At 31.2% G+C, this 19,840-nt stretch overlaps 6 protein-coding genes across 7 annotated transcripts; 3 read left to right on the top strand and 3 right to left on the bottom strand.

Moving 5' to 3' along the window:
• The first annotated feature begins 73 nt into the window (after window positions 1-73).
• Window positions 74-4,031, top strand: Dila (centrosomal protein dilatory). Of its 2 annotated transcripts, XM_072895533.1 has the most exons (11): window positions 74-91; window positions 419-915; window positions 1,053-1,146; window positions 1,320-1,383; window positions 1,474-1,915; window positions 2,204-2,421; window positions 2,553-2,712; window positions 2,792-3,048; window positions 3,124-3,295; window positions 3,393-3,556; window positions 3,668-4,031. In XM_072895533.1, exons 2-11 carry the CDS (start codon window positions 694-696, stop codon window positions 3,804-3,806), a joined length of 1,932 nt encoding a protein of 643 aa, XP_072751634.1. In that variant the 5' UTR covers window positions 74-91; window positions 419-693; the 3' UTR covers window positions 3,807-4,031. The 2 variants fall into 2 exon arrangements, with proteins under 2 accessions (XP_072751634.1, XP_072751633.1); XM_072895532.1 differs by lacking the exon at window positions 74-91 and having other exon boundaries at window positions 118-915.
• A 293-nt stretch (window positions 4,032-4,324) lies between these two features.
• On the bottom strand, window positions 4,325-6,414 carry 128up (GTP-binding protein 128up). Its single transcript, XM_072895537.1, has 8 exons — window positions 6,218-6,414; window positions 5,971-6,136; window positions 5,638-5,768; window positions 5,210-5,449; window positions 4,956-5,124; window positions 4,747-4,876; window positions 4,564-4,686; window positions 4,325-4,483 (listed from the first exon to the last, which is right to left on the bottom strand). Exons 1-8 carry the CDS (start codon window positions 6,257-6,259, stop codon window positions 4,381-4,383), a joined length of 1,104 nt encoding a protein of 367 aa, XP_072751638.1. The 5' UTR covers window positions 6,260-6,414; the 3' UTR covers window positions 4,325-4,380.
• Window positions 6,415-6,824: 410 nt separating this feature from the next.
• LOC140667473 (protein phosphatase PTC7 homolog) lies at window positions 6,825-10,368 on the top strand. Its single transcript, XM_072895464.1, has 5 exons — window positions 6,825-7,639; window positions 8,498-8,677; window positions 8,800-8,998; window positions 9,104-9,360; window positions 9,662-10,368. The coding sequence occupies exons 1-5, from the start codon at window positions 7,390-7,392 to the stop codon at window positions 9,709-9,711; spliced, it is 936 nt and encodes a 311-aa protein (XP_072751565.1). The 5' UTR covers window positions 6,825-7,389; the 3' UTR covers window positions 9,712-10,368.
• A 1,420-nt stretch (window positions 10,369-11,788) lies between these two features.
• Der-2 (Derlin 2) lies at window positions 11,789-14,528 on the bottom strand. Its single transcript, XM_072895465.1, has 6 exons — window positions 14,287-14,528; window positions 13,725-13,790; window positions 13,311-13,478; window positions 13,068-13,190; window positions 12,713-12,876; window positions 11,789-12,484 (listed from the first exon to the last, which is right to left on the bottom strand). Exons 1-6 carry the CDS (start codon window positions 14,383-14,385, stop codon window positions 12,382-12,384), a joined length of 723 nt encoding a protein of 240 aa, XP_072751566.1. The 5' UTR covers window positions 14,386-14,528; the 3' UTR covers window positions 11,789-12,381.
• A 153-nt stretch (window positions 14,529-14,681) lies between these two features.
• Window positions 14,682-18,605, top strand: Rdgbbeta (cytoplasmic phosphatidylinositol transfer protein 1). Its single transcript, XM_072895466.1, has 8 exons — window positions 14,682-14,885; window positions 15,057-15,205; window positions 15,334-15,422; window positions 15,653-15,660; window positions 15,731-15,802; window positions 15,896-15,994; window positions 16,074-16,229; window positions 16,415-18,605. The coding sequence occupies exons 1-8, from the start codon at window positions 14,835-14,837 to the stop codon at window positions 16,658-16,660; spliced, it is 870 nt and encodes a 289-aa protein (XP_072751567.1). The 5' UTR covers window positions 14,682-14,834; the 3' UTR covers window positions 16,661-18,605.
• LOC140667676 (uncharacterized) lies at window positions 17,791-19,821 on the bottom strand. Its single transcript, XM_072895822.1, has 7 exons — window positions 19,802-19,821; window positions 19,596-19,672; window positions 19,305-19,505; window positions 18,719-18,927; window positions 18,315-18,455; window positions 18,049-18,148; window positions 17,791-17,882 (listed from the first exon to the last, which is right to left on the bottom strand). The coding sequence occupies exons 1-7, from the start codon at window positions 19,819-19,821 to the stop codon at window positions 17,791-17,793; spliced, it is 840 nt and encodes a 279-aa protein (XP_072751923.1).
• Between the last annotated feature and the right edge of the window lie 19 nt (window positions 19,822-19,840).

Raw genomic sequence — 19,840 nt, 5'->3', positions numbered from 1 at the left:
GCATCCACGACTACTACGTGGGAAATATCATCCTCGCACCCATCCGCCGAGGGTGCAGCGAGGGTGATCCTGAGAGAAATTGTCTCCGAGGGTAAAGTCAATGCAATTCCGAGAACAACGATGTTGTTATTTTTTTTTTCCTCGGGGGATTACTTACTCGAAGAGCATGATTTTTCTTTTGACCGAGGGTTGAAATGAAAGATATCAGTTGAAAAGTAGATAATCCCATCGTATGGTCAGACAGTCGAGTCCTACACGAGAATCTCTGAAAATATGATAATTGATAGATAATTATTAGAATAAATATATATTATATATTAAAAGAAAAATAAATTCTTTAAAATCGAATTCTTTCAAGAGAATAATGCATAAGATTCTTTTATGTGAATATTATAAATAATATGATACATTTTTTTAGCCGAGTGAAATAGGATGATTGTAAAAAAGGAGTTAACGTCCCTTTGTTACAATTCACTTGCAATTAAATTATGCATTTGTAAAGTGTTTTTCCGACATATAAGAGTATCGCCACCCCTGTTTGTAGCACGTGCATTGCCATAGCGATCGCCGAGTGACGCATAAATAAAAGCACCCCAATGTAACGAAAGTTTGTCGAAACGAAAGTTTTACCTAGCTTAGTTCATTGTCATTGTTCGCTTCAGCAACGTGTGTGTTTTTTTTCTGTAAGCCGATATGTCAAACGTAGAAGGGAAGAATTGCTGTGAGAAAAAGCATGATTTCAACCAAAATTTGATCGAACCATCTAATTCGTTCGAACAATTGTGCAATATGATAAATCAACTGGAAAAAGATAGCAGTATTGAAATTGCGGAACACAATCGAATGGATTTATTGGCTACTGATATAAAATACGATGTCAATCTAGAGCCATCGTTGCACAAGTATCCGGAACATGTGAGCAAAAAGTTTAACTTGTCAAAAAGATATTTGTTAATTTTTTGAATAAAGACTATATGTTATATCATTGCATTATGTTATTATTAAATGCAACAGTTTTATTAATATTGTAAATCAAATATGATCAAGCGCAGATAGAACCGGAAAAAGATGTCACCGCAAATAAATGTGATTCAGTTGCAACAACTTACGAAGATATAATGTCATTTCTAGAAAGTATTGAAAACGGTATTAAAATTTAATAAATTAAATTTCTTTCTCTATCTCTCATTTTCTTTCTTTCTTATTGTACTTAAATTCACGTTTGAAGATTCTGTTTATCTCATTAGACATTGTTTACGTCAACATTGGTTACGTTACACGTTTACATTAAAATGAATAATGTTTCCATAATGTTATAGATGTGCAAGCGAATAACGTTATTGCAAAAACAGCAACTATAATCTCAGCTTGTCAAAATCCTAGGTGACGATATTAATTAATCTACATAAATATATTTTATTAAATATGGAAAAGGAATCTTGTATGTATAAAAAAATATCATTCCTTTGACAGAAATGACGTACAAAATAGCCGGATTTTCGATTGCCAGCAGGACGATTTAGAGACTGCGAGATTGCAGATCGAGGAGAAGAACGCGACGATAGAATGTTTGAAAAATCAATTGAAATCCGAGCGCAAGGCGGCATGCGACAAAATGATGTCGCAAAAACACTGCAACGCTACCAAGATGAAGGAGCTGGAAAGCAAGTATAGGACGATCGTGAAACGTCACCAGAAGTTTATCGAACAGCTGATCGCCGAGAAGAGAGATCTCGCGCAGAAATGCGACTCTCTGGCGCGACAGATAAAAGATGCAGAACAGAAAATCAAACGAGATTTAAAAGTAATTACTGACAGACATGCCGTCGAGCTGCAACGCGCGAAAGAAAGTATAGCTGCGTCCGAAAAGATCCGGCGCGAGCGATGGCTGGAGATGAAAACCTCGAAAATTAAGGTTGTTGTTAATTTACGTTAATTATTATTAACGAATGTAATTCAAGAATTCGTTTTAATTTTTTTTTTTTTTTTTTTTTTATAAAATAATGACATTAAAAATAATAATTTATTCCAGTAGACTGTCTCAATTCCTTTGTAAAAAATACAAAGATATCCAGTAGCTATAATATCTTCAAATTAAAAATAGAAAATAATATAAAAATGACAAAAATTATTATACAATATAACATAGTAATTATATAGTAATTAAATAGTTTGAATAACGCAGAGATTATTAATATCACAGGAAATGACAGTGAAAGGATTAGAACCAGAGCTGCACAATATGATGGAACAACATCAACGAGAGATACAGGAATTGAGACGCGCGCATATAAAGGAATTACAAGACGCGGAATTACGCGCGATGCGTAGATCGAATCAACAGTTAGAGCAATTACGAATCGAATTAACAGATAACCATGAGAAAATGTTGGCCAAAGAGAAGGATATATTAACGATAAGGTGAGACATTAATTCATGATTCTAATATACATATAATTTTTACTTTATTATATTTATTTTTTTTACTTTTATGTTTAAATTAATTTTAACTAAATATATAGATTATAATAAAATTTTGCACTTGGTTATAGATATAAAGGAAAACTGGAAGAGCAAGAAGCACATTATCAGGTGCAACAAAAAACGTTTGCGGAACATTTCGAAAAAGAGAAATCTACGCTTATTGCAGAGCAAAAGAAACGCGAGGAGGAAACAAGCATGATGATGCAACAAACGCAGTTGCATTTTCAGGTTTGCTTTTAGAACAAAATTATTCTACTATTGATAAGAGATAAACTTTCTTTTTTTTTTTTTTTTTTTTTTTTTGCAGAAAGAAACTGAAAGATTCAAAGAACAACAAGAAATGGCCAAAAGAAATTTCGAGGAATCTTTGAGAAATGAATGGCTCGCATGGGCAGATGATTACGAAAAACAACAAAACGCAAATTTTATAAAGGCGGAGACTGTAATTCGTAACAATTGTCAAAAAGAGAGAGATAAACAGATAGAAATCGCTATAGCCAGATTGGAAAAAGAATCCCGCGAGATGCGAGCTAAGTTGCAACGAAGTTTCGATAATAAATTGGAGTAAGCTTAACGATATAATTTTTGCGTCTGAAAATATAAATAAAATTATAATAATTTTGCTGAAATGACTTGTAGACTAATGAAAGAAGATTACGACGCGAAATTGCAATCTGTAATTAAAAGCGAAAACATTTATAAAAATAAATTATTATTATTGGAAGAAAGATTCAAATGTACAGAAACTCAGTTTGAGAAAACAGAAAATAGATTGAAGGAATGTATGTTCAATCTAAATGATATGAATGAGGTAAATTTTAGAAATAGTATACTTAAATACATTTCATAAACATATTGATTGTAATCATACAGCTACACTTTCTTTAATATCTGTATTTAATTTATAGACAATCGTAAAATTGACTAAAGAGAAAGATAATGCAAAAGAAATAGCGAAGCAGGAAATTGAGACAGAAAAAAGAGAACTGGAAGATAAGATTGCATCGCTTTATCAAGAAATAATTCAGAATAATGCTAATAGAGATCAATTTGTAGCACAATTGCATAGCAGGTTAAAATTTAATAACCAATAATCAAGCAAAATAAATAAACATATCAATTATTTAAAAATTAATATATTAAAACATATATTCATATTTATTAAAATATCTTTTCGTTTCAGGATAAAACTCGTAATCACTCAAAAAGCTATAACTATAAAAAATCTCAATAAAAAGCTCCATGATGCAAGTTCAAGGTGTGAACACTTAGAAAAATTATTGGATCAGCAGAGAAAGGAATATATCTTGAAAACTTTGTAAATTTTATTTATATATAAGAGTGTGTATGTGTATATATGCTATTTATAAAGGCTGAATTAATATTATATTTTTATTACATGTATGTACACACAACAAACATAGCTTTTCCATCTTTGAGATGCAAATTGTGTGTGTGTGTGTGTGGTCTCCTGTGAATTATATGCTATAAAGTACAATATTAGAATAAAAGAGAGAGAAACTATGAAAATAATTGTGTGTGTGTGTGTGTGTGTGAGACAATATATATGTGTACAAAAATATAACCATACAATATAAAACAGATTTATATTTTATATATAGATGTGTTGAAGAAAAAGAATTTAAGTGACAAATGTAATTATTTTATAATTTTACATATAAAATTTATAATGTTATAAAAGTTAAACAGGTTTTCATCAATTGCATCTATGCATTTTCTGTTTATCAAATGTGATTTTAATATATTATGTGTGCATACATAATATACAATTATATATAATTTATTAAAATGCAATCTTTTTACAAATTTGACATCAATCTCATTGGTAATCTTTTTATTTGTTCATTGCCAAAAAACGATTGTACAAGGAAAAAATCACACTTTTTTGACAATCTGCACAACATCTTCGTCACAAAGAACATGATCTTTCCCCACTTTCTGTGGTTGATGTTTCACTGATGAACCCCATACCAATGCACTACAACATGACGAATTAGTTAAAATATCTACAAAAGATAATATTATAATACCTGAAAACTTAAAATACAAAAGACTTACTATTTAAATTCTTTCGCAATTGATCTGTGAAGCTTATTACAAAAATCTTCAACGGTTCGCTTTTCGGTGTTTAATACTACAGGTGCATTATAGTCCGGAAGTTGTCCTTTCGGCTTAGTATAACTGTTGTGAAAGTTCAAATTAATCATTAAGTTATAAAATACACTTAAATCATAAACTTACATCCTAACGAGTTGCAAATAATCCCACATCTTTTCCAACAAGTCATCAAAATTCCACTTATGATGGGCTGAGATTGGTACGCAATGTGGAATTTTATAAATAACATCTAGTTCTTCTATACTTATTTGATCTGTCAAGAAAAAATAATTTCTATTTATAAATATTTTTTATCTTATAGAGACGATATAAATCACAATCATCAAAGTTACCTATTTTATTTAAGAGATAAATGCAAGGAATATAAACACGATTCCCTTCTATAACGTCGATCAGATCGTCAGAGGTGGCGTCGTACCTTAACGTGATATCCGCGTTGCTGATTTTGTATTCTGACAAAATCATCTTCACTGTATCAAAATCAAGCTCGGATTGTGGACACTGAAACAAGGATATTAATTTTTTTTTCTTTTTGTACCATATAAATTATTTAAATGATTATTCTCTCAACAGATTATTTTTTTACCATGGTTTGTAGATTTATACCACCCTTATCTTTCTTTTTGAAAGTTATGTTTGGTGGTTGTTTGTTCAATCGCAGACCGAAACCTTCCAATTCATGCTCGATTAATCGTTTGTGCCCAAGTGGTTTTAACACATCCAGAACGATGAAGATTAAGCTGCACGTTCGTGCTACAGCGATGACTTGTCGTCCACGTCCTTTACCATCTTTTGCACCCTCTATAATACCTGGAAGATCTAACAGCTGCAAGATGCATTTTGTTACAATCTTAACTTGATTTTATTTCTGTATACAAATGACTCCAAATCTCAATTCTAAATAAGAAATATTCAAAACAACAAATATTTATTCTCAAAGTATTCACAAACCATTGTACAGAACATAAAACCAAATATTTCTTAACAATAATCCAGATTAGATGTTGAATGTACCTGTATCTTTGCTCCTTTGTATTTTATGCAGCCAGGAACAGTTGTGAGTGTCGTAAACTCATATTCGGCTACCTCAGAATATACACCAGCAAGTGTACTCAATAGCGTGGATTTTCCAACAGATGGAAAACCTACAAAAATTTAATCCTTATACAAAAATCATATACAAAATAAAACGTAAAATATTATCATGTATAATCTACAAATGCTTGTCATATTAATATGTAATTAAATTAAGGAATATGGATAGAGAGAGACTCGATTAGATTGATAAACATTAAATGGAGTTGTTATATGGATTATAAAATAACATAATTACAAAAAAAAACGCACCGACAAAGCCAATGCGAGCATCACCGGTCTTGGCAACCTCGAAACCCTGTTCGCCACCCCCGCCGCCACCCTTTGGAGTAATTAACTCGCGTCTGAGTTTGGCTAGCTTAGCTTTCAGTAGACCCAAGTGCCCAGAAGTCGCTTTATTTTTCTGGGTACGGGCCATCTGAAAGAGGAAATCATTATGAATAATAACCGTAGATTGCGAAGAGATTCGTTATGATTTGCAAAATATAAACGGGGTTACCTCGGCCTCGATGGAGGCGATCTTTTCCAGAATCGTGCTCATCTTTGCACCTGCAAAGAACCTTAGAAAATAGCTTCAAGCTTAAAAACGAATCGTCCAGTTGAGGGAACCTGTCACATTATTAGAATTACAGAAACATCGAAATAATAAAGCGACCGGGCACGTCACACGTGCACGAAGCCATATGTTAATTCCGCCAGCACTGGCCATAGATCATGTGAAATATCTAGAATCTCTAGATGAGAAACCGAGAAGGTACAATTGGGAGGAAATATTAGAGAAATACTATTACGTATGTAATTGGCTAAAATTACTACATTTTTCTATTTGACAACCAATCATAGACATAATAACCAATCAACGAATTGTTTCTATGGCCTTGTTTACATCGACATACTTTAATACCCGTATTAAGTACTACTGGCCAATCACAGCCCTTCCATTCTTTAGAAAGATGGCTATGATTGGCTGGTATATTACTTGGTACGCGTATCAAGTGCTCGATGGAAACAAGCCCTATGTGTATTTCTTACTGAATAGCTCCCATCGATATACGATAAACTAATGGAATATAAATATGACAATATGATAGGTGTAGGGTGTAGGTCTGTGGGTGTTGAATGACAAATTTCTAAAGTTGTTCTTCAGCAGAATTTTAAAAAACTTGAAAAATTTCCTCTTGAATAATGAATCGATGAATCAATTAGCATTTATGACGTATTTGGATAAGCCTTTATGATTTCTCCGATGAATTTCACTCGCGTAAAACGAGCATAAAGGCAAAGTCTAATCGGTCTCCGACGCCAGCGCGCCACGTGACCGCGCACCAAGTCGATCGTCAACGCCAACCCTTTCGTGTATCCTTGTATCCTATGTAATTCAGTGGACCCAGTGTGGTGTGTGAACGGTAAGTCGCGATAAGTGTGAGGATCGTGGTGAACTTTCCATCGTACGATCTCCTCGGCCGCGAGTCCAGGTAGAGAGTGTTGAAGAGAGAAAGAGAGAGGATGGCATCGAGAGGGCTGTAAGAGCCGTCTATTGTGGGACAATTGAGAAAAACGAGACGGGGAAAAAAACGAGTAGGAAGAATGCGCGTTGCGATGTCAATCTCTCTGGTGCTGGTCGCGTGCTGGTGGTGAGCGCGACTTTCGATTAATATCACATCTCGCGCGATGCAATCCATCTACTGGACTGGACGGCTGCTGTCGCGCGCGCTCTGGAACGGTATCGCGAGCTACAGCACCTCGTGCAGCTCTGAGCAACAGCCGAACGCGGTCGTCGCGAGCAGCAGGCGTCGCGAAGCCTCCTTCATCTCCGCCGTGTGCGGCTTCCCGAAGGAGCTCGCCCGCAGCCGAATACGCAAGGGCCAATTCGGCGACGACGCCTGGTTCACCGCCAAATTCAGGACGGCCGAGGTCATAGGTGAGACAGAGAAACGCGAATTTTGTCTTCTCTGGCTCGTAGTAAAAGTTTTCTTTTCCCTCCTTATATCTTTGTTGTACTTTCCCTTGATATTTGTCTTTTTTCTCTCTTCTTTTGAATCCTGTACATCCTATTTCAAATGCAAGAAAAAATTAAGATAGCGCTGCTGAAAGGATCTTCCAAGGATCGTCCATTCCCTTTAATTAGTTCCTGTACTTTTGTATTAATGTTTCCTTTTTCTTTCTGTCTTCCTTCAAATCCTGATTATATTGCTTCACTTTCATTGCCGATAATTAAACATAAGATATCTGAAAAGAACAGATTTATACGCATATTGGTTTTAAAGTAAAGAAATGTCACTATTGGAGAGACAATGTGGAATTTTTAAAGCATTACTAAATTTTTCACAGGCTATCTAGACTCTAAATATATCCATCATAAATATTAAACAGGTCTATTTCTTTCGACTGTATTTTATATTACATTTGTGGCACTTGAAAAAAAATAAAATAAACATATATTCAATTTTTAAAAAGGAAAGAGGATACAATTTTGGAAAGAAAAAATACAAGAAATGCAGTTAAGAAGTAAAATTCAAGATTCAAATAATAAAAACCTTTAGATATATTTTTTGGACATATTTTGAACATGTTTTTTAGAAAACTTTGAATTGGTCTAAAATTATATATTCATTTTTTTTTTTTATTTATATAATTATTTATAAATAGCTATATTCTCTCTTCTCTTCACAATTATGTTTTATTATAACAGTATTAAATTCATTAGCATTATTTAGATAATGTTACATAAAGTGCTACTTACATTTGGTTCTAATTATTTTCAATTATAATTTTCCAGGTGTAGCTGATGGTGTTGGAGGATGGCGACATTATGGAATTGATCCAGGAGAGTTTTCCAATTTCCTGATGAGGACTTGCGAGAGGCTAGTCTCTATGGGTAGATTCAAACCTACGGAACCAGCCGGCTTATTAGCACGTAGTTATTACGAATTATTAGAAAATAAACAACCAATACTAGGTAAGCAAACAGATAAAATGCAAAATAAAAATATCAAAATTGATTTACAATATATAATTAAAAATATTGAGATCCGATTGAGATTGATATTTATCTTTTTCAATTGATAATATCTCTTTCAGGTAGCAGCACGGCATGTGTAATAGTTCTCAATAAAGAGACAAGCAGCATTTATGCAGCTAATATAGGAGATAGCGGTTTTGTAGTCGTGCGAAAGGGAGAGGTGGTGCATCGTTCTTCAGAGCAACAACATTACTTCAACACTCCCTTCCAATTGTCACTTCCGCCTCCAGGACACTCTGATATGGTACTTCGCGACAGGTACGTAATTTTTTATACGTTATATTTTAGCTGTATATTTAACTAGACATGCAATAACATTTATATATCATGAAGAAGATAGTTATGAATAATCTTTTTTTTTAGTCCAGAATCTGCTGACACTTCGAGTTTCGGCGTCCAGGATGGCGATGTAATCCTTTTAGCAACCGATGGGGTATTCGACAATGTACCTGATCAGTTGCTAGTCACCGAAATGCAGAAAATCGAGGGCGAAAAGGACCCGACAAAGATACAGTGCGTCGCCAACACGATAGCGTGGATGGCCCGTCGTTTGGCTTTTGACGACGCCTTCATGTCGCCGTTTGCTCAAAGTGCCCGAGAAAATGGGATTGATGCAATAGGTATGTATAAAGAAAACTATTAGTTATATATACATTTCACTAGTTCGTTAGTTAATTTATATGCTATTTCAAGCAGCTTTGCATTAATATAAGCAGAGAAATTGCTTTATAAAAACATCCTGGAAAGCTAAATTTTTAATATCCTGTAAAATTTATTCTTTTTTTTATAAGAATTGATTCTTAATTGCATTTTTTTATTATATTAAAACATAATCTACTAATGTGAATAAATTAATAAATGCAAAATTTAAATTAGGAATTGACGAAAGAGTGTGCAAAAAATATATTTCAAAATTTTTAGGTGGTAAACCAGACGACATCACGGTGCTTTTAGCAACGGTGGCGATATGATAAAACAATAAACAAGTGTACAATAGAGCCCCGATGATCATTGTATTATAGTCCATGTCATTGCGTATATATATTTAGTTATACATCATTATATTAATCCTATATATATATATACATATATATATATACATATATATATATATGTATATATAATCCTAATCATTTATTATTTAAATCGAAATAAATGGTTTTATAAAATCATTTCTTATTCTCTATTCATTATTATTCATTTCTTTACAGCTCTCTTTGATAGTTATTAGCGTACTCTTTGGCGATTATGGATGCACTTGTCGATTCACCCTTTCAACACTCTTATTTCATTCCATTCATCCCATGGTCATTTACAGTAAATTTATCATTTTCTTTAGTTATAAGACTTTGTTAAAAAAAAAAAAAGAAAAATGTTTAAGAATAAGATAAATCAAGATTGATGAAAAAACATTTTATGAATTTTGTATATTTGATAAAATATTGAAAGAGTTAATACAAGTGCATCCTAACAAGAAATGATTAAAGATGTAATTATCATTAATTACATCGATTGTCGGAATGACAATATACTAATATATAATAAGAAATCCCAGGAATCCCAGGATTTATTCTAAAATCTGAAATCATAATATTCATATTAAAATTAGAGAGAGAAATATAAGAAATTTTAAATTATAACTAAAAATTAAGAATTTAAGAATAATATAAAGATATGAAAATCCATAAAGTTAGGAATCAAAAAAATTCATACAAAGGATAAGCATCCTAAGACCCTGGAAACCAAAAATATAAGAAGAGATAAATATAGGCAAATCTAAAAAAAATTAAAAATTTTATAATTGTTTGAATCTAGAATTCATAACAAAAAAAAATTTTTAATTTAAAACAAGTATCTTAAAAATTGTGATTAAAACGATTATTCTTCACAATTGGAAGTTTAAATTCCCTTTTTTTGTCTAAACCAGTACATTTGCAGAATGAATTTGCATTAATATTTAGAGGCAATCATTAAAAATTCACATTTGTTAGCTTAGAATACCATTGCGCATAACATTTACAAGGATCACAGAAAAAGTTATATCAAAGTTAGTTATTAATCACACATGGCAAAGTAATGTCTATTTTCTAAATAAAAATAAAGTTGAACTTACAAAGTACTAGAATTTGAAAGTTTTCAGATTCGATTATCTCTTTTATGATTATCTTTTTCTTTCTTTTTCATTAAAGAATTTTTTTTAAATGTAAAATTTGTATAACATGTAAAATTTGTTATAACATTAGACAATAAATTGACCGTAACAAAAAAGAAAAAAAAAACATTACTTTTCCATTGTTCCCACAATAAAATGAAAAAGCGATAATTATTAACTATAATCAATGCAAGTCTCCATTGTATTCACATAATACATAATATACATGTATGAACAAAGTGTGGGAAGTGTGTATATATTATTTCTTTAGTTTATATTTAACGATTTGTACTTTGTAGATGTTGCCTAGATTACACTTCACTATATTAATAAATATAAATAAATGCTTTAATACACTTTAAAATAGTTTCCCTTGCACAATGGCATTTTCTCTCTTTCTTCAATTGATACTTGCAAGAACTATGAGCACGATGAATGTATCACAAAATTACCACCAATCGCACATATCGCTCTTACAAAAATGACGCTGTCGATACAGTAAATCTAATTAATTCGCGAGTGTGAAAAATTACAACTTCCGTGCACAAAACCGGAAGTATATATTCGCGAAAATTTAGATTTAACCCTCGGAATGCCAATTCAATTGCACTTATGTGCATGTAAAACACTATTTTTATTGAATTGCAGAATTCAAATATAAATCTGCAAAAATTTTAATACTCATTACCATTACAATATATTAGGATGAAATAACTACCATACACATTAGAATTATATATAAACAGTCTGTACACATTATATATATCTACATAATAACAATTAAAATTACTAATTTTTACAGTTTGATTCACACATTTCAAATTAGTTATAGAATAATCTTTTCAGATTAAAAAAAAAATATATATATAATTTTACTTGTATATAGTTTAAATAAATCAATTTAATCTATTATATTTTATGCAATAATGCTAGAAGCGCAACGTTTGGCTTCCAAAGAGTTAGTATCGGTCGAAACTGGATTTTGTATGCAAAAATGAATAATGAAGAACATACATGTGAATGTGCATGTACAGAATTTAAAGAAAACAATAATAGCTTACTGATGATAAACATCTTACGTACATCTCCAGTTCTCATCCACATATAGGATATATATGAATTTATATGCTTTGTATGTTTTTTTTAGAAATTTCTTGAAAAGTTTGGAGTCAACTTTCCCTTGACAATTAATTTGATTACAGACAAAAGATTATCAACTTTCACCGAATAATTTCTTAATTAAAAAAAAAACAGAATCTCTCTAATATATGTATATATATCTTGTATATTATTCTTTACATTCCTTCTATATACATCTTGTATATTATTTTTGTCCTCTCATTATGCGTCTTTGCATACAAATCCAAACATCAAGTTATTAATAACTCTAAAGATGAAGGAACAACGATGGAGACACGCGCTTCCACAATGTTCTTGGGTAATTCGACATAAGAAACAGCATTAGGAAGAAAACTATTGAATGTTTTGATCACTGCACATTGGCTTCCTGTCCCCAATTGAAGCCACCTGGCCTATCTTCTGGCGGCGGCATGTAATCCGGATCTTCAGGATGTGCGTCGAACAAAGTCTTACTATGAAGAAGAAAAGAAAGATTATATATTATATATATTATCTCTTACCAATAATCTCTCATTTGTTTTTATCTATTATTAATCAATTTTATGACATTTCTCAATAAGAAAAATTTCCCAACTGATAATTTTATTAATTAATTTTGTAGAGAGAAAGAACACTATTTAATCTTGCAAATTTTAACATTTTTAATTTTAATTTTAATTTTGCATAACTGTAGCACTTACAGTATTTGTGGAGTTTTCAAAATCCGGAAACCGCCTCTTAATCGCGGGAATACATCCTCCGCGAAATAATAAGTATGCCCTACCGCCATTCCAACAAGATCAACCCATATTGTATTACCAAGCAATACAGAAAAGCCCAGTAATACCCATGGTAGATATGGAGCCTGTAAAATAAGAAAATAATATCAATAGCAGTAATAACAGTAATCATGATATGTTGTAGTAGATAAATCATTTATTTACTACAGTAAAATAATAACGTATAATAACTAGTTGTATCTAACATAAAATCACAATCATCATAAAAAGATAAACAATAAGATTTAAATCAACTTTAAAAAAAAATAGGACCTACTTGAAAATTTAAAAGTCCGAAGAAGTTCATCCTGACAAAAGGATTCCGTCGCGACCATACATACACTAACATTATTGTGAATGCATGCCCCAGGAACAGCAGATTGACGAAAAATGCAAAAGTCTGCAGATAGTTAAGGTATAACAAAGAACAAAAATATTTTCACAATATAATCTTAATCTCTGAGAAAAAGAGAAAGAGAGAGTAACAATATTACTAATTTTAATATTTTTCCAAGGATACAATCATGCATATTCCGCCGAAAATGAACATCATTACAAAATCAGCTGTCCTCCTCCGAAAAGATCCTTCTTCCAACATACGGCAATATCGATATGTAAATATCATATTGAACAGTAGGTTGAACCCAATATTCCCGAAAAACAAGAATGTCGTTATTAAGCGCCATAACTGCAATAAATCAAAATATTTCTTAAAAAATGAGTATTAATCATTAATATAATTTTAAATTATCAATAATTTTTAAAACAATTACATGTTATATATAAGCTATTACAATAGATATAATACAATAAAATAGAGAGAAATATAAATCTATATGCATATGTTTTTTTCTAGCAGTAATGACTTTTGAACTATCTTATATAATAAAGTCAAGTACTTTGCATAGCTATTTGCATATCTGTATTTTCATACCTGGTATTGTTCCACAATAAGAATAGGGTTGAAATATAGTTGAAATGGAGACACCAAGTCCAATTGCTAAAATTTGAAGTATTCACAAATATATTTCAATGTACTAGATTGTATAATTTTTTAAATTAAATATATTATTTATATAACTAAAATTTTAAATATTATAAAAACTGTATTTATTTTTATAAAATTTTTATTATCTTATTTTTATATAATTATTAACTGTAAAAACACCAAAGGGATTATGCTGATATAGATTAAATTATTAAACATATAAGATTTAATGATCTCAAAAGACATTAGAGATTTATAAATCTTACGAACGTAATTATGCAAAACTACGAGAAATCTGAAATAAACAAGGTCTAAAAAGTGTCTCAAGAATTTAGAAATCTAGAGAAATTCAAGGAAAAAATTTCCAAATTAAACACACTATGTACAAGATCCCAAGATCTCTATGCATTTAAAAAACCATGATGACAACGAAAAGTATATACGTGGAACTGTCAAGGCGATTAAAAAAGATAGAGAGAGAAGGAGAGAAAAAAATCGAGATAAATACCACGGCAAGGGTCGTGATGACACAGGCAGTGGTGTAAGCCCGCGTCACCACGGGCATCTGCATGTACTCGTGCCATAATGCTTCGTAGGCCATTGGCATTGATTATCGGCGATCTTACGCCCGTATTCCTTCCTTGAGACCTCGCAGCTGCACTCTCGCCGCTTCTTATCCTCTTCCTGCTTCACCATCGCATGTTGCACCAGCGCGGCAATGTTATCTGCACATCGTATTACGAATTTGTTGTCTGCACGATTTTTGTACACGTAACACGTGAAATTGTCACCGATTTGCCCAATCGTTCGTCACGTTATCGCCAATCGCCGAGGAGTGATTTTTTCTTTCTCAAGTTGCCCATCCGCTCATCGATCATCTGTTTACGAAGCGGCCAACTTCAGCCGTCACCTCGGATTGTTTACGATCGGACGCTGATTAGACGCTGAAAATCGCAAAGTTGATTTTTCGCGAAAATCATTTAGCGAAAATACTCGCGAGTATAAGTCAGTTAATATTGTTGTGATTAATATTGTTAAGTACTTAAATAATTCAAAATGGTTCTCACGAAGGAATATCGCATTTGTATGCCGCTCACCACGGAAGAGGTAGTCTTTCCATGCATTATTTAGTATCTAATTATATATCCGGATAAGGTTATCTATTTATCTGAAAATTATTATTGTTATATATTGGGACGCGCTTATCTACTCATTATTTTATTGCAAGATAATCTTTTTTTTAAAAACTTCTGTTTTCACTCATCAATTTCATTTCAGTATCGCATTGGTCAATTATATATGATTGCCAGACATAGTCATGAACAATCTGATAATGATGAGGGTGTAGAAGTTGTAGAAAATACTGCCTGCGAAGATCCTGTCCATGGAAAGGGTCAATACACTGAAAAAAGAATCCATCTTTCCAGGTAAATTTTTCTTTTATAATTCTGAAATATATATATATATATATATAAACAGTTAATTTATAAATATCATGATAACTTCATCTTTGTTTTTCTAAGACAATTACTGTAATGCTTTATTTTCTTTGTAGTAAACTCCCTTATTGGATACAGTCTATCTTACCTCGAATATTTTATGTGACGGAGAAAGCATGGAATTATTATCCTTTCACTATTACAGGTATGTTGTTTTATTTATACAGTATACTGTACTAATTGATCTTTTACTAAGTTATAATGGATGCGTTTCTTAATCAATATTATTAATTTCATATACAAAATACTTTATTTAAAAATATTCTTGATAAAAATAATAAGACACTCAAATTTTATACTTTTCTCAATCAAAAAAATTGGCCTTTTTTATTAATGTTGTTCTTTTTCTTGCATATTTGTTCTTGATGACTGCAGAATACACTGTGAGTAATATTCAGTATAAGAATTGTTACAGAATTTCCTAAATTTTATTTAAAAATTTTTCTTTTTCAGTGTTCCTTTATACCAAAGTTTCACATAGCAATAAACACTCGGTATGAAGATAACAATGGCTCTACAGACAATGTAAGTAATATATTGCATTTTTCATTTTCGTTGAAATGTGCTGAATTTAATATAATGTTATTAGTAATAATAATTATTGTTACTGAATTATAGTGCTTAGGATTGTCGCCCATTGAATTGATCCATCGGGAAGTTGATTTCGTGGACATTGCATATGACGAGATCTCTGCGAAACATTATAAAGAAGAAGAAGTAAGCTTACACAATATAAAATCACTCACATTCAATTTAAAATTTTATTCTAAATGAGATATGTATTTTAATACAATAGGATCCAAAATTTTTTCAATCAAAACGAACAGGACGCGGTCCTCTGGTTGAAGGTTGGAGAGATACAACACAACCCATAATGTGTTCGTATAAGTTAGTTCACGCGTCGTTCGAAGTTTGGGGCATGCAGACACGAGTAGAAGATTTCATACATAGAGTAAGCTTATCAAATTGTTTTCCTTACATTTTGATGTTATTTTCATAATAGCGTCAAATATGAATAAGATCATGATTATCTAAAACATTAAATGATACATATTAATGTTTGATTTAATTTGTACACAGAATGCTTGCAACATTCAACAAAGTATGATACTATTCATTGATTTTCTATAATTTTAGTGTATAAGAGACATTCTGCTACTGGGCCACAGACAAGCTTTTGCCTGGATCGATGAATGGTATGACATGAACTTAGAGGATGTACGGCAGTACGAGCAGAAGATGCAGGCCGAGACAAACGAGAAGGTCAGATTGAGGAATCAGCTCAACGAGAAGCAGCCTGGCACACCAACTTCGCCCGCGCCGAGCACGCCGACGGCAAAGTCGCCCACACAATCGAATCGATCGTGGTTTTCTTGGTCATAACCACAAGATTAGCGCAACAAGTTGATCTCAGGTGCTGCGACAGCTATTTGTCAATTTAGTTAATTTTCAAGTGATATTCTCTATTTCTCACGTCCATGTATATACCGACTATTCTGGAGAATGTGCAAATCGATAACAATGACATATTCTTTCAATGAATTTCTATATTGACATTCTATCTTAATCAACAGTTTGATTGCTTTAAAGCATTTTTCTTAAAATACACTTTATAAGTTATAACTAATAAATTTTGTTTTTATCTTTGTTTTACACTAATCTGTGGTTTTTCCATAAATATAAATGTCAATATTTTTTCTTTTTTACGAAAAGGAGATTTCTCATAGAAGATTAGAAAATAATTAATAATGATTTTAATTCTAAATAAAGAAAAGTCAATAAAAATGTATTAAAAGACTATGTCTGCAATTGATTATAGCATTTCTTGGGATGTCCCATATACATTTGCATAGTTCTATGTAGGCTTGTCGTAAAATGATTTTTATCTCCGTTTTGATGTATCAAATACGATAAATGCACTCCAAAATATGGCACATCAATTAAATTGCACGGTTTAAGTTTAGGAATGCCTATAAAGGAGCAGGTCTAAGCCATTCCGAAAATGGTGAAATCAATTTTGAAATAAATGTCTTTTGGATAACTATAATCTAAATTTTGAGGTTTCACATATAGATTTCACATATCTTATACACGTAAATTACTTTTATTTTAATTCTGTTTTGTTTGTGAATTAGCAATAAATTAATTTTATCATGCAAAATTGTACTCTGTAAGTTATATATATATAGCGTAAGTAATTAAATAAAATATACCAAATTTTTATTTGTAATTTGTATAGAGGTAATTAAAAATATATGTGTTTGCAAATAATTCATATTTGTTTAAATATAAACATATCTCTATTATTATAGATATATATAACGATTACATTTGCAATTTTAGATCAATAACAATATTTTTATTTTTCATTGGCCAGTACATAATATTTACCAATAAACGTAATATTTTAATTGAAATACAATTGAATCATTCAGTAAATAACATTAACAAAATTGCAACAATTATAGACACAGTGATTTATACTCAGAAATAATTTGCCTATTTCCAATCATCTAATTAGGATTAACAATTATCGAGTGTAATCTGCTGACGACTGGATGTTGTAACGGTGTAATAAGAACACGTGCCATTTCGCCAACATGATCTATCAGCAAAATTTTTCATTCATCAACAGCCGCTACTAAATTATTAGTTATGCTATCAAGTTAATAAGAAATAGATTAAAATAATGAAATATTTTACAAGCTCTTTATATTAATAAAAATATAAAATTACTATTTTATAAATTTTTTTCAAAATTAATATCTTACAAGTGTTACAATGATCCGTAAGTCGAACGAGAGGATACAACAAGGAAAGTTCTTGTAATCCCGTTAATTTCTCAGATTCTTCTAATGAAGTCAAAGTTATCTAAAAATATATGATAAATGACACTGAAGGTGTTTTTTTTTCTCTTTAGTTCATCAGAAATAATTTTAAAACTAAGACAACCACGTAGTGCGATTCGTAGCAAAGATACAAGACGAAAAATTGTTAACCGGCTTTTAACTGCTCTTCTCCAGTAGAAATTTCTTACATTGGCATAACTTGTCGCGGAATTTAGCACAGTTTCTGTATGAATGCCACGCTGCTCATTCTGACGGAGTTGCGTGGCGGCTTCCGTAATTAATTCGTTGAATCTAGCTGCTACTTCCTTCCATCTTATCAAGTCGCCGGGCTACAAAATAAAATTGAATTTGAAATGAAATAAAGAGAAAAGAAAAATGTTTCCAAAAAAATTTAAGAATATGTTCTGCGAAGTTATAATTTAAACGCATAACTTTTACTGTATATGAAATAAAAAAAGAGCAAACATTAATATATAAAAATATATAAAAGAATAATATATATATATATATATTTATATTAATCCCTAATTCTTAATTAAATTTAATATGAAATAACGTTTGTTTGATGGTGGGCAAATAAATATATTATCACCGTTAGATTAAAAAACACTGGTAAAAGGGCGATCGGCAAAGGAGATCCGCGCAATTCAGAACATTCAGACGGAGGCCCTGATAGAGTCAAATGTCTTAAAAGATCCAAGACATTAATCAGAAGCTCGCCGTGACGGCCACCGACGTCCTGTCTAATAAGTCCTAAAGCATCCTGCGCGATAACTTGTGCTTCCACACCTGGATTGTCAGCTGATGAATTATAAAATTTTTATTTAATTGTGTATCATATTTATACAGAATATACCAAAAAAGACATTAAAATATTTAATATTGAAAGTTAAAAAATTGTTAAAAATCTATAAAAAAATAGATGGAACAAAGGATTAGCTATAAATTCTTGTTTCTGACATCAAAATTTTAATTATGATATCTTAAATTTGATATTGTAATTCGCCAGAATTGAAATTTAGCTGACGATGAATTTATAAATGTGGAAAGAATTGCATTTTTGCATTGCAATTTTTTAAACGATAAATAAGTTGCAATTGTAAGAAATATATTTTTCCCATTTTCTTATTTAATTTAAATGTAGTTTTAATTTTAATTTTTTATTTGTCATTATTTACCGAGAATCAATTCTTGCACATGCTGCGGCATAATCGGCTTTTTTAGATGGCTGAGAAAAATCTGTAAAGCCGCCGCGCATTCCAGAGCTGCATTGTTTGAATGTTCAAAGTGCGGCTTATGGCCTTTCTTTAGGGAATTAAGGATATGTCGTCGAAGCTCACGACGTCCTGCTCGACGAAATAATCCTTCTACTGTAGCATCTTTAATCAAGAATTGAATTTAAAAAATTTTAAATTTATAATTTATGTATAATATAAATATCTTGTGTAACACATAAAATAAACTTTTACGTTCTTTCAAAAAATGTATAAGTTCCTTAACTGCATCCAAAGACTTTTGCGATATTATGTCGTCACCTGCATTTTGCCTGAAAAAAATTTTAAAAATACGGAAGTGAATAATGAGAGAAACATTAAACAAATAAGCGTTTTTTTTTTAAATTAACGGATGTTAAAAGCGGATGTATATATAAATGATTTGATGCAATGTAGGAAACATTTTTGTTCTCATCGCCATGTGTCCTTATTATTTCCTT

Source organism: Anoplolepis gracilipes, chromosome 7 (genome assembly GCF_047496725.1).
Source record: "Anoplolepis gracilipes chromosome 7, ASM4749672v1, whole genome shotgun sequence".
NCBI classification, from domain to species: Eukaryota; Metazoa; Arthropoda; class Insecta; order Hymenoptera; family Formicidae; genus Anoplolepis; species Anoplolepis gracilipes.
The sequence above is the reverse complement of the archived record's forward strand: the minus strand, read 5'-3'. Positions and strand labels throughout refer to the sequence as shown.

What these genes read in the sequence shown, in the direction of transcription:
- Der-2 (XM_072895465.1), bottom strand. Translation starts at nt 14,385, where the DNA reads ATGCCAATGGCCTACGAAGCATTATGGCACGAGTACATGCAGATGCCC. An exon ending in TCATCACGACCCTTGCCGTG is followed by an intron (nt 13,791 to 14,286) that starts GTATTTATCTCG and finishes TTCAAATTTTAG; the next exon opens with CAATTGGACTTGGTGTCTCC. An exon ending in TCGGACTTTTAAATTTTCAA is followed by an intron (nt 12,877 to 13,067) that starts GTAGGTCCTATT and finishes CTTATTTTACAG; the next exon opens with GCTCCATATCTACCATGGGT.
- 128up (XM_072895537.1), bottom strand. Translation starts at nt 6,259, where the DNA reads ATGAGCACGATTCTGGAAAAGATCGCCTCCATCGAGGCCGAG. An exon ending in ACAAAGGAGCAAAGATACAG is followed by an intron (nt 5,450 to 5,637) that starts GTACATTCAACA and finishes TGCATCTTGCAG; the next exon opens with CTGTTAGATCTTCCAGGTAT. An exon ending in TTATCTCTTAAATAAAATAG is followed by an intron (nt 4,877 to 4,955) that starts GTAACTTTGATG and finishes TTTTCTTGACAG; the next exon opens with ATCAAATAAGTATAGAAGAA.
- LOC140667676 (XM_072895822.1), bottom strand. Translation starts at nt 19,821, where the DNA reads ATGGCGATGAGAACAAAAAT. An exon ending in TGTGCAAGAATTGATTCTCG is followed by an intron (nt 18,928 to 19,304) that starts GTAAATAATGAC and finishes ATAATTCATCAG; the next exon opens with CTGACAATCCAGGTGTGGAA. An exon ending in CAGTGTTTTTTAATCTAACG is followed by an intron (nt 18,456 to 18,718) that starts GTGATAATATAT and finishes TTTATTTTGTAG; the next exon opens with CCCGGCGACTTGATAAGATG.
- LOC140667473 (XM_072895464.1), top strand. Translation starts at nt 7,390, where the DNA reads ATGCAATCCATCTACTGGACTGGACGGCTGCTGTCGCGCGCGCTCTGG. An exon ending in GATATGGTACTTCGCGACAG is followed by an intron (nt 8,999 to 9,103) that starts GTACGTAATTTT and finishes CTTTTTTTTTAG; the next exon opens with TCCAGAATCTGCTGACACTT. An exon ending in AAATGGGATTGATGCAATAG is followed by an intron (nt 9,361 to 9,661) that starts GTATGTATAAAG and finishes CAAAATTTTTAG; the next exon opens with GTGGTAAACCAGACGACATC.
- Dila (XM_072895533.1), top strand. Translation starts at nt 694, where the DNA reads ATGTCAAACGTAGAAGGGAAGAATTGCTGTGAGAAAAAGCATGATTTC. An exon ending in TGCACAAGTATCCGGAACAT is followed by an intron (nt 916 to 1,052) that starts GTGAGCAAAAAG and finishes GATCAAGCGCAG; the next exon opens with ATAGAACCGGAAAAAGATGT. An exon ending in ATCTAAATGATATGAATGAG is followed by an intron (nt 3,296 to 3,392) that starts GTAAATTTTAGA and finishes TTTAATTTATAG; the next exon opens with ACAATCGTAAAATTGACTAA.
- Rdgbbeta (XM_072895466.1), top strand. Translation starts at nt 14,835, where the DNA reads ATGGTTCTCACGAAGGAATATCGCATTTGTATGCCGCTCACCACGGAA. An exon ending in TGCCGCTCACCACGGAAGAG is followed by an intron (nt 14,886 to 15,056) that starts GTAGTCTTTCCA and finishes ATTTCATTTCAG; the next exon opens with TATCGCATTGGTCAATTATA. An exon ending in ACAATGGCTCTACAGACAAT is followed by an intron (nt 15,803 to 15,895) that starts GTAAGTAATATA and finishes ACTGAATTATAG; the next exon opens with TGCTTAGGATTGTCGCCCAT.